Source organism: Fusarium phalaenopsidis (genome assembly GCF_050370095.1).
Source record: "Fusarium phalaenopsidis strain FUZ10S chromosome Unknown contig_32316, whole genome shotgun sequence".
NCBI classification, from domain to species: domain Eukaryota; kingdom Fungi; phylum Ascomycota; class Sordariomycetes; order Hypocreales; family Nectriaceae; genus Fusarium; species Fusarium phalaenopsidis.
The window spans coordinates 429,674-441,782 of NW_028145399.1; the positions used below are offsets into that span (position 1 = coordinate 429,674).

At 51.8% G+C, this 12,109-nt stretch overlaps 5 protein-coding genes across 5 annotated transcripts; 2 read left to right on the forward strand and 3 right to left on the reverse strand.

Annotated features, from left to right (window-relative positions):
• Positions 1-835: 835 nt before the first annotated feature.
• On the reverse strand, positions 836-3,572 carry LRP88_11697 (bacterial alpha-L-rhamnosidase-domain-containing protein; the record flags this gene model as incomplete). The annotated part of the gene is made up of 2 exons (XM_083248119.1): positions 836-1,747; positions 1,797-3,572. The coding sequence occupies 2 exons, from the start codon at positions 3,570-3,572 to the stop codon at positions 836-838; spliced, it is 2,688 nt and encodes an 895-aa protein (XP_083095549.1).
• Positions 3,573-4,219: 647 nt separating this feature from the next.
• LRP88_11698 (glycoside hydrolase superfamily) lies at positions 4,220-5,788 on the forward strand (the record flags this gene model as incomplete). Its single annotated transcript, XM_083248120.1, has 2 exons — positions 4,220-5,594; positions 5,646-5,788. 2 exons carry the CDS (start codon positions 4,220-4,222, stop codon positions 5,786-5,788), a joined length of 1,518 nt encoding a protein of 505 aa, XP_083095550.1.
• A 1,207-nt stretch (positions 5,789-6,995) lies between these two features.
• On the forward strand, positions 6,996-8,759 carry LRP88_11699 (uncharacterized protein; the record flags this gene model as incomplete). Its single annotated transcript, XM_083248121.1, has 4 exons — positions 6,996-7,216; positions 7,275-8,293; positions 8,343-8,595; positions 8,648-8,759. 4 exons carry the CDS (start codon positions 6,996-6,998, stop codon positions 8,757-8,759), a joined length of 1,605 nt encoding a protein of 534 aa, XP_083095551.1.
• Positions 8,760-8,964: 205 nt separating this feature from the next.
• LRP88_11700 (uncharacterized protein) lies at positions 8,965-9,954 on the reverse strand (the record flags this gene model as incomplete). Its single annotated transcript, XM_083248122.1, has 1 exon — positions 8,965-9,954. The coding sequence occupies one exon, from the start codon at positions 9,952-9,954 to the stop codon at positions 8,965-8,967; it is 990 nt and encodes a 329-aa protein (XP_083095552.1).
• Positions 9,955-10,299: 345 nt separating this feature from the next.
• LRP88_11701 (aldo/keto reductase) lies at positions 10,300-11,421 on the reverse strand (the record flags this gene model as incomplete). Its single annotated transcript, XM_083248123.1, has 2 exons — positions 10,300-10,967; positions 11,016-11,421. The coding sequence occupies 2 exons, from the start codon at positions 11,419-11,421 to the stop codon at positions 10,300-10,302; spliced, it is 1,074 nt and encodes a 357-aa protein (XP_083095553.1).
• Positions 11,422-12,109: the final 688 nt, after the last annotated feature.

Below are 12,109 nucleotides of genomic sequence, written 5' to 3' on the forward strand. Positions count from 1 at the left end.
TTTTCGATTCTCATAGTACCCCGAATTACTCGGCTTCGATCCATTCAGCATCTTCTTCCCTACTTGGAGCCTGCTGAGGCTAAGGCCAAGGTCAAGCAAATCGATAACCTTCCAGAGCTAAAGCCAGAAGAGTGGCAGGGGAATCTCCCTATCCTTTGTGACCTCTTCTGCTTAGTATCAGAGGCCAATGATTATATCGAACATTTTATATTGGAGATAGGTCTAACCTCTTCGAGGCTCCTAGAAGAGGCTAAGTCTGATCTCAGGGCGACTTTCATGGAGTTTGAACACTGTCGTCATGCTCTATTCTACGATCGGTCGTTTTTATCAACAATCATATGTTGTGAAGGAGTTCTCTGGGACCCTATCCAACTGAAATCAATATTCAGCTTTATGTCTGCCAAGTACCATCGGCTTGTCCAACGAGTTGATTGGCACTTGCGAGCCGTAATTGTATGCAATGGCGAGTCCCCTGACGGCAAGGCTACGGTGCCAAATTTAGAGATCAACTCCAACCGTGTTTGGCAATTCCGCCAAAGGACCGTTCACGAAGAATTAAGATATGTGGCATATCTTTGTTTCCAGGGATACGGGCTTCTAATACGCCTGGAAAAGCTTGATATCAAGCAGCTAAGGCATTATATTCTCACCACGTTTCTATGGGCATGTCTACATGGAGCTAGTGATGAGTCGCTAGGGTTATCTCTTGAGAGACTCTATTTCCGGGCGCGAAAAGTGTCGAGTATGGTGGTCCAATCGAACTGGTCGAGAGCTTCACGTAGGTAGGTAATGAGGAGTGACGGTCTTAATTCTTGCCTTACTCTGCCTGTGATCACTAAGACTTTGGTGGCAAGGCCAAGACTGGCCATGGGCCGTCTCTTTCAAAAACAGACTCAAACTCCCACTCACCGGACCCCACAACTTCCGTTCTCTCTCCATCCTTCCCAGGAATAACCACTTCAGCAGTAGTATTGGGGGGCACTGTGACCCGAAGCCTGATGTTCTCGCTCTGAGGCGACTCCTTAACTGGTGATGTCTCCCAAGAACAGGAAATCTTGCCGTAAGGAGTAATGTGAGATGCCGAGGCACTTGTAAACTCTGCCCCAATGGCGGGAGCAATGCGGCATCGCTCCCACCCTGGCTCGAGTCGCTGTAGTCCAGCAAGTCTCTCGTACAAAAATTTGGCGATGGCACCGAATGCATAGTGATTAAACGACGTCATCTCGCCCGGGTTAATGGAACCATCTGGCAGCATGCTATCCCACCTCTCCCACATGGTAGTTGCACCCATGGTCACGGGGTAAAGCCATGACGGGCAGCCTTTCTCAAGCAACGTGGTATAAGCAACTTGGAAATGCCCTGTGGAAGCGAGAGCTTCGCAGAGGTACGGTGTTCCGGCAAAACCTGTTCCGATCCTGAAGTTGTTCTTTCGTACCAGCCACGCAAGTCTATCCGCTGCGTGTTTCTTCTGTGCAGGAGAAAGAACGTTGAGACAAATTGCCAAAGCGTATGCCGCTTGAGAATCAGAGACTAGACGGCCGTTGCGTGTGACGTATTCATCTTGGAATGCACTCCGAGCAGCTTCAGAATCGGCTTGGAACTTGGCACTCTCGTTTTGATGACCGAGGATGGAGGATATCTTGACCATCAGGTCCAGATTTTGGATGAGAAACATGTTGGCCACCATTTTGGCGTCTGTCGCTCCCTTCCACGGGGCATCGGGAGGTGCTGCCGGGTCAAGCCAGTCCTTGGAGAAGTCAGTAAGAAACGATGGATGAGTCAAGGGCTGTACTTACTCCCAGCTGAAACGGCTTCGGATCCCACAAATGGTCCTTTAGTGGAAGAACCTTCATCCAAGTTGTCATGCTATTGTACTGCTGCGCAAGAATACTCTCATCCCCCGTCTCCTGATAAAGAGCCCAAGGCGCAAGAATCGTGACATCGTGCCAAATAGCACAAGGCACTCTCCGACACCAAATTGGATCTGGGATTGTAGAGTTGGGGCTGACCATGGGCGGCACTCCTCCGAGCACATTTTGATCGTGTTCCAGGTCAATCAGCCAATTCTTCAACATGCCGAAGCAGTCATAAAGGAGAGTTGCAGTCGGGGCGAAGAGTGCGAGGTCGCCAGACCAGCCAAGTCTTTCGTCACGCTGAGGGCAATCGGTGGGAACGGAGAGGAAGTTTCCTCGCATTCCCCAGACGACATTCTTATACAGTTGATTGAGCAAGGGCTCGGAACACTCGAATTGACCAACAGGCTTCATATCAGTGTGGCAGACGACAGCCTCGACTGATTCCAGGCCCAAATCACCAACCCATCCATCAATCTCGGCGTAACGAAAACCATGGAATGTGAATCGAGGTTCGTAGCTTTCGCCTTTCTCGTCTCCTTTTAGAGTGTACTCGTCGGTCGCCTTGCAAATGCGGAGCGGACGCGTGCCGAGTTCTCCGTTCTCTAGGACTTCGGCATGGCGGAGCGTGATCTTGTGCCCCCGAGGACCTTTGATGTTTCGAAGACGTAGATACCCAACGAGGTTTTGGCCAAAGTCGAGGATGGTATTTCCAGATGGTGTGGTGATCTTCTCCAACGGCTTGATCACTTCAACCCGGCGGACGGGTTCTCCGTAGCCAGCTGTAAACTCTATCTCCGGAGGTAGGCTCTCCATCACCAGAACAGGGTCCCAGTTGGAGGCTGCCTTGTCCATCGCGGGGGTTGACCAAGATGCGATCTCATCCCGGGCGTCGTACTTTTCGCCGTCGTAAATCTCGGCCAGCTTGATAGGGCCCTTGGTCACAGCCCAAGAACCATCAGAGACGATAATCTCAGAATGGCCGTTGGCGTAGAAAACCTCGAGCTGTGTCAGAAGAGCAGTGTGAGGGCCCCAGATGTTTCGATGACCTCCCTCAAAGCCAATCCGACCAGAGAACCAACCCTCAGCAAGACGAACTCCAATACAGTTGGCGCCCTCAACGAGTGCTGACGTGAGATCATATGTCTGGTACTGTAGTCTGTTGTCGTAGGCAGTCCATCCGGGAGCGAGGAAATAGTCGCCGACGCGTTGCCCGTTGACCTCGGCCTCGTAGACGCCCTGAGATGTGATGTAGAGCCTCGCCTGCTCAATTTCGCCGGAAAGCTGAAACTCTTTCCGGTAGAGCTGCTCTGGGTCTGGTTCAGAAGTACCAGGGCCCCAAGCAGCAGCAATACGCTGACACTGCCAATCTTGGCGCTCGAGGAGGCCAATCTCGAGATTTGCGGGTTCGCTCCAAGGAGTAACGTTATCCTTGTCGTCATAGAGTCTTACTCTGATGGATATCTTCTGCCGCGAGCGGAGAGTGTGGTCGAAAGGCCATGGGACGAGCGTAGAGAGACTTGACGTTCGTTTCACAGTCAAAGCAAGGCGTTGTTGCTGATTGGCGTTGCCATAGCTCACCTCGATCTCGTAGCTAGCTTGCTTGAACGAGCCGGTCGCATCTTTGATCTTCCACGAGATTCTCGGCGTAGAATGCTGGACGCCCAGCGTGTTTGGGGCATGGTAGTGCTCAAACTGAACGTCAATGACAGAGGCCATTTTTGCGCTGTGGCCTGAGAAACGAGATAAGAGTGTCGACCCTGGCTGTAGAGTCGTTGCGAGCCACCCTTGATCAAACCTCAATCATTTAACCCCTCGCAAGTGCCCGCCATGGAAACCATCATATGACTAGATTCGGGAGCAATTGACGCGAGCTGAGTCTTTGGCAAGCCCATGTTGGCAATCCCGGGGGAGAATAACCCCTCAAGTAGGGACTCAACCGTGGATTCTGACTCGGATACGGAGAAATACCGAACCAAGGATGCAATTTAGCCAATATTAATGGACAATCAGCATTCCGTCAGCTGATTAATCGGAAGGACTGTCCTATCGGAGTAATCACCTGCACGGAAACAAGCCTTGGCCACGCTAAAAACTCCGTCCTCTCGCCTCCGCATGACAGGGGAGGGTAGACGATATGCATTAGCGGCGGAAAACCTGTCGGGAAACCTGTCGGGAAACTCGACCAGGGGCGTTAACCCTGTGGAGAAGCCATGACAGCCTCAGCATGGTGTGAGACAGGCCAGATAGGGTGTTTGGGTGTAAAAATCCTTGATGGTATGCTTTCTGTGCCCTATAAAAGATCAAGTAGCTTTTGGGTCACCAGTTGGTAGGTCAACTCACACCACGTTATTCCCCTCTTCACCATGGCCAACGAAGCGTCCATGTTCCTGGCTGACGATGTCGTCACATCGTACAGCAAGTCAACCGGCCACGACCTGCCCGTCCAGGATCTTGCCCTCCCTCCAGACTTCAAATGGGGCACCGCGACGGCCGCATACCAGGTTGAGGGAGCGGTCACGCAGGATGGCAAGGGTCCGTCCATCTGGGATACGTACACGCATCTCACCCCGTCGCGTACCAACAACCAGAACGGCGATATAGCGTGTGATCACTACAATCGCGTCCAAGAGGATATCGATTTGATGAAATCTTACGATGTCGACGTGTATCGCTTCTCCATCTCTTGGTCGCGCTTGATCCCTCGCGGTGGCCGTGACGATCCCATCAATGAAAAGGGAATCGCCTTTTACAGCGACCTCATCGATAAGCTCCTTGCCAAAGGCATTGAGCCAGTTGCGACTTTGTATCATTGGGATACTCCTCAGGGCATCTACGACCGCTACGGTGCTTTTTTGAACACGGAGGAGTTCAAAGCTGACTACATCCGCTACGCGAGACTCTGCTTCTCCCGATTTGGCGACAGAGTCAAGAAATGGGTCACCTTCAATGAACCTTACATCACATCCATCTTTGCTCATCACAATGGGGTTCTCGCTCCCGGGCGATGCGCTGCTGCTGGGAATGACACCAAGACGGAGCCATGGCGTGTGGGACACACTCTCATCCTGTCCCACGCTGAAGTCGTACAGATTTACAGCAAGGAGTTTGCATCCCAGAAGGGCGACATCTCTATTGTGTTAAACGGACACTTCTACGAGCCCTACTCGGATAACAAAGCAGACATTGACGCTGCGCAAAGGCGGCTGGAGTTCTATATCGGCTGGTTCGGCGATCCTATTTTTCTCGGCCAAGACTATCCCGCCTCCATGAGAGAAGATCTCGGCTCGAGACTGCCGGAGTTCACACCCGAGGAGCGCCAGCTACTGCGAGACACGAGTCGCATCAACGCATTCTATGGTATGAACCACTACTCAACAAAGTACGCCCACGCCCTCCCAGATCCTCCAGCAGACGATGACTGGACGGGCAACATCGAAGAAGGCTCTGTCAATCATGCCGGCGTCGAAATTGGTCCGGTTTCAGGCACAAAGTGGCTTCGAGTCGCGCCAGAAGGATTCCGCAAACTGCTGAACTGGGTGTGGAACCGGTACCATCTCCCCGTCATCGTGACCGAGAATGGCTGCCCTTGCCCTGGAGAAGATGACGTTCAAGTGGCTGTGGATGACAAGTTCCGGACAAGATACTTTGGTTTGTATCTCGACGCCATCTCTCGAGCTATCTACGAGGATGGTGTGCCTGTGCAAGGGTACTACGTCTGGACTTTGATGGACAACTTTGGTGCGTTTCCTTTCTTCATTCTCAAATACCCCCGATACTAACGTTTTGAAGAATGGTCAGCTGGCTTCGGACCGCGATTCGGAATAACTCACGTTGACTTTTCGACGTTGAAACGCACGCCTAAAGATTCTTCGCGCTACCTCCGCGAAACGTTCCGCAAACGTCGATCTCAGAAGACCAACGGAAAGATTTGAAGCCGATGGCCGGGAACCGTTGGGCTGCGTTTAGTGTTTTCACATAGAAACAAGTCACAGCTCAGAGATTTGGCTCCGGTGGAATTACTCCGGCCTGCGAGAAGAGCCATTGATATTAGACATAAGGAGAACACAAGAGGTAGATTTCCAGTAATATTCCAGTCACCAGCCCTATTCTTGCAGTAACGGACCTTGTTAAAGCCACCAGGCCCCCAAGCTCGCTGGTTTCGAAGGGCAGCGGTGCGCGACAAGCACTGAACGTCAAGTCTCGCGATCAGTACGAGTACGCGGGTTCAGCTGGAGCTCTAAGATGAGCCCAGTACAGGTGTCTAGCCTTGAGCTTCTCGTACGAGTGCCTACTACGATTGGCAGACACCCCCCATGCCGTCGTTCTCTCTGCCCTTGACCCCAGATCCAACCTGTGGCGCAACCATCATCCCATTGGTCAACTGTTGGGGTCTCACTGAGGCCAAATTCTAACCGAGGCTATCCACACTCCATTGCCGGTGGAGATGAGGTTTGAAGGAATATGCCAGACAGTGGGAGAACCGTTTAAGGGAGCCATCCTGCGTTATATTCAATTCTTCCAGTACACTTCCAGCGGTGCTAATTACAACCTCATCGACCCGTCGCATAACTCCGTGATATTTTTCCGCCATGACATTCCGTGATGGTATTCCATTATGATGATCCCGCTGTCAACTGCTGGACCAACGGTTCAACCAACCTTGTACTCGTTATACCAGACAATTCAACCCTCGGGACAAACAATGGCGAAGCTGTTCACCTTTATCCAATCAATTCATGACAAAAGACAAGTTTCTCTCTCCTAATACCCTGCAGAACTTGCCCCACATTGTCCAACTAACCTCCCCCTGGTTCTCCGCCTTTTCCCGCCAGCCAGACGATGCGGGGAGTGGGTTAACCTGGGGATAGACTCTCCGGGGTCAGGACGTTAGCCTGAGCCGGGATGGCTCGACTTCCGACCGGATCACAACCTCATTCGATGACCGTCCCGGAACCAACGTGATCCTCCACTTTGCGCTTGGCAGATATACCCAACTCACCTCCGCATTCAGCTAGCTACCTCGTTCTTCGCTTTATTGTCACCCGAGTCATCTAATATTAAAACCTCGTGGCATCATGCCTAGTTTCTCCAAATGCCCCAGGTTCTGCATCAACCTTCCCCGCATTCGCATCCTTCACCATGGCACCCCCCAAGGAGGCAGAGAACGTGGAGCACGCAGAGGCTCCAATCGAGATGGGCCTCAAGGAGTCTGAAGCCACCGTAGATGCTGCCAGCAAGGGTCAGGCAGCATCTGGTTATGAACACCTCACGCCGTGGCAGACTGTCAAGACGTTCAAGGTCGCCACAGCGGTGTGCTTCTTTGCGGCTTTCAGCGCTGCAACTGATGGCTTCCAAGTTGGGTAAGACATCACTCACCTCCAACAAGCAATAACTAACAGTGTCTAGTATGAACGCCAGCATTGTCGCCAACAAGGGTTTCGTGCACGAGTTTGCCACCAAGCACGACGCTGAAGGAAACCCCTTCCTCGAATCTCCCATCCTCAGCGCCTGGAGCTCCATCATGTCCGTCGGTCAAGTCATTGGAATGGCGTCCCTCGCCTTCGTCTCGAGTCGATTTGGTAGGAAGATTGCCATGTACACGTACTGGTTCATCTTGGCCATGAGCGTCATGACTGAATCCCTCGCACGAACTTGGCCGGTCTGGCTGGTGGGTAAACTGCTCGCCGGCATCGGTGTCGGCTGTCTTCAGTCGACTTTGCCCGTCTATATTTCCGAGGTTGCACCAGTACGAATCCGTGGTGGTCTTCTCATGTGTTACAGCTTCTGGTGGACTGTCGGCACCTTCTTTGCCCACGTAGCACTCAACGTTCTGAACAAAACACATGAGATGGACTGGCTGGTCCCGATTTATACCCAATGGGCACAAATCGGTCTCATGCTTCTCATCTATGTCTTCCTGCCTGAGTCACCAGCCTGGTGTGTCGGGAGGAAGAACTATGAGCGAGCCCGCAAGGCGATGCAGCAACTGCACGGCAGAGTGCCCGATTACAACATCGACCAGCAGCTCCAGGTCCTGATTCTCGCCGCAGAGCATGAAGAGGCTGTCGCAGCTGAGCAGAAACGCCAGAGTTGGGTGTCCATCTTCCGAGGCACCGACGGCAGACGCACCGTGACAGCTCTCTGGGCCAACCTCTCCCAGCAGTTCCTCGGTCTTACCCTCTTCTCCAGCTTTGGCACTTACTTTTTCCAGCAGGCAGGTGTTGCAAAACCATTCACTGTCAAGTGTATCACCTCAGGCATCAACATTGCCACCATCATCATTATCATTCTCGTTGCCGATCGAGTTGGCCGAAGATGGATTGCCTGTACATCCACCACGGTGGAGATGCTCGCTTGCGCAGTCATCGGAGTTCTTGGTCTCATTAAGAAGACAAAGGCGATGGATTACATCTTCGTGCTCTTTGCCTGCTTTTGGAGTGAGTTTGTTCCATCCATTAATCTCTCCATAGCTAACCACAGTGACAGACATTGGTATGACCGCCAACGGAGCAGCAGGTTGGGGATACATTGGCGAAATCTCCTCCCAGCGACTTCGACCTTATACCGCTGGCTTCGGTGCCGCCATCACCTGCGTTGTCGGAATTGTCATGAATGTCCTCGTCCCCTACATGGTCAACGAGCACGAGTGGAACTGGGGTTTCAAGACAGGCTGGTTCTACGCCGGCGTCGGTCTGCCCTTCGTGATTGGAATGTGGCTTCTGATCCCCGAGACCAAAGGGTAAGTGAACTTTCGATCATAAAACTCGAATTTGGCTAATTAGGCACTTTAGTCGTTCCGCCGCTGAGCTGGATGAGCTGTTTGAGAGGAAGATCAAGGCTTGGAGGTTCCACAAGACCGAGACAGCCACCCAGCGCCTTGTTGAGGTGCAGAACAACTATTGAGAACCTGGCAAAGGCTTTTTTTCAGCCCAAATGGAGTGCTCGTGTAGATATCACGGACTATCCAGTGTATCCATAACGAATAGTCAATGTTCTCCCTTGCACAGCTCGCCGGGTGACGTCTTAGTTCCTTCATACCACTCAGCAATCCATACCTCTCTATCCTTCAGAGATAGCATGTTTACCAAATTATGATATAAAAGTGGCATTAAACTTCCAAAAACTCAAATATCTTCCTAACTTCTTGTTCGTCCCTTTCCACGGTCCTGTTCGCCCAGTCATCCACCCATCCACCATCAAAGTCAATGACCCACGCATCATCGGTATCGTTATGGATCAAGACATTAGAAGGCTTCCCATCTCCCCATGCGACTCCAATTTCATGCAAAATTTGGACTGTTCCTCGGACTTGTCTCGCCCACTTCTCCCTCCTGCTCGCGGCAAACGAGGAAGCCCTGACATCTCCGAGACTGACAAGGAAGAGAACATCCGGTGGCGGAATGTACTGACTTAAGAACCCGATTATCTTTTCATGAACTGGACTCTTGACCAAACCGAGAATTTGTGGTACCCGGATAGTGTCGGCGTATTGGGAGGCCCGAATCTTCAAAAGAGTGTGCAGCTCCCTTTGGATAGACTCGGGCGGCAGATCAATCCCGACTTTGGCGCACGTTTCTTCATCTTCCACAAGAACACGAGAGACGCGTCCGTCGCTGATGATTTCATCCACCACAAATATGTCTTTGGTCAAGACTACGGGCAGATCCGCACCTTGGATAAGCTCAAGATTGAGTGGCAGTGCTCCCCTCAACGAGACGTCGGGGCTCTGGGCGCTGGTGTCGAGGATCCACTCTCCATCTTTGTGGAGCGTGTAAAAGAGAAAGATAAACTCTTCTGGGAAAAGGAGAGAGTGCAGGGACGGCGGGGGAGCAGGCTTATCCTTCGGTGGGACAGTCTGGTCAAAGGTTGACCTCCCAACTTCAACGACGGTGTCCAAGATCTTATCCATCATAGCTTCTTCCTCTCGCTGGCTATTACAAACCGCGTCTTCGTACTCCTTGATGAGAGAATCCTGCATCAAGTCCCCAACTGGGGATGGATCAATGTGCACAATCATTCGTGCCTTGTTCCAGCGAATCCACAGACACAAGCCATCTCGGTTGCCGGACTGAATGCGTTCAAGATAATGAATGCTCATGATTTAAAAATACGACAATAAGAGAATTTGACAAAGAAAAGAGATTGAAGAAGTTGAACCGTGAGGTGAGGATAGGGAGGGGCATTGCAGGCAGCAACGGGACTGGCAGCCAATAGAGATGTAAGAATGTCTTGTAACTGTGGTTACGGGTTTTCTTTGCCAGTCTCTGCCCAGATGCAATAAGTCTCGCTGGAGCCAATCCGATTCTCACATCTCACGTCAGACTGAGCAGGATAGTTTGATGTATGGCCCGAAGCGTTAAGCTAGGAGTAGCTGTGATTGATACCGCACAAACGCAAGAGATTGCCCGGGGTAGTAGCTAAATAGCCAGTGAGATGATAAAACCTAAAAGTGTCCTGCAATGGGCTTGGGAATGTACAGCTCCTCTAGATATTCCACTTCCTCTGCACTTAGCTCCTTGCCGCGCAGCTCGACGGCCTCCTCAACTTTGGAAATGGAGTTCAGGCCGACAACTGGGATCGCATCTTTGCTCCTCAGCCAAAGTAGAGCCACCTGGGCCATCTTCCAGCCATGCTTGCCAGCTACCTCTTCCACCCTCTTAACGATCTGTTCGTCGGCTTGAGTGATTGCCGAGCCAAATGGTGACGTAATCTTGGAGCGCTCCGTGTCCTGGACACCGAACGGACGAGCCAGCAAACCGCCGAATAGAGGCGACCACGGGATAATGCCAACGCCAGTCTCCTTGCAGAACCGGTTCATTTCTCGCTCCTCCTCGCGGTAGCACAGGTTATAGTAGTTCTGCATCGACACGAACTTGGTCCAACCGTTGCGCTCTGCCGCATGCTGCAGGCCTGCAAACTGCGTAGCCCACATCGAGCTTGCGCCAAGGTAGCGGACCTTGCGACTCTGTACGAGGTCGTGGAGCGCCTTCATTGTCTCTTCAGGTGGAGTGGATTGATCATAACGGTGAACCTGAAGGACATCGATATAGGTAGTTCCCAAACGAGCGAGCGATGCTTCGACGGCGTTGAAAATGGCCGCGCGAGAGAGACCTGATATGTCAGCACAGAGATCTAAGTGCAAGGGGAAAGCCTACTAACCTCCCTGATTGACATAGTCTTTGCTCTGGGCCATGTACTGCCCATGAGAGGGACCCACGACCTCCTGATCTTCGCCGACGAAGACGGAGCACTTTGTCATGAGGATGAGCTTGTGGCGAGAGATGTTGAACTTCTTGATTGCCTTTCCGAGAATCTCCTCAGAGATGCCATTGGAATACATGTTGGCCGTGTCCCAGGTGTTGATACCCCGATCATAGACAGCCTTGAGGATCTCGAGGGCTTCTTCCTCTTCGATCAACCAAGGATGCCACTTCTTGGAACCAAAGGACATGCACCCGAGAATCGGAACTGAGACGCGTAGTCCAGATGCTCCCAGTTGGGTGTAGTCCACCTTGGTAGTATCCAAGCTGTTCTTGAGGGAGATTGGAAGATTCTGAGAGACCATGATGTTAGAAAGAGGGATTGACTTAGGTAATGGTTAGAGTCGAGTCGTCTGGAGAATTGCTTGAGGTTGTGATAGTGATGAGTTACAATTTGATCATGAGTATCTGGAGCCCTTTATAATCCCACTTCACCAGGCAGTCCATTGAGTTTCACCGACCAAGCACGATGCATTTGTAAGCTCAGAACGGCTTTAGGAGAGTTGAATGGTAATATCCGGGCTCTCATTTACAGAATCATCGTTACAGATTCCTCTCATGCCTTGGATATACCGGTAATCCACGATGAACAAGTTGGTTAGCGCCCTGGCCAATCAACGGTGATTCTGCATCCATTTCATGACCCCCTGGTTGACGCTAGTTGCTAGTTACCGAGCAGGCCAATCAGAGTTGACTTGTGGGTGCCCAGGCAGGACGACATTATCTCCGAGGTGAGGACCTGGCTTTAATGGATCTCATACCTCGTTGATGTGAAAACCTTCAGTCGACTTCCCCTTACCTAACAACCGATGACATGGCTTCAACTGGTAAAGAATGCAGCGGCGGGCCGACAAGGCACAGGCGGAGCAACGGCGGTTGCATCACTTGTAGGTAAGTGGCTAGTCAAGAGATACACCTCAGCTTAACTCCGGCGCATCTAACCCTCCTAGGATCCGGCGTGTCAAGTGCGACGAGAAGAAGCCATCATGCAAG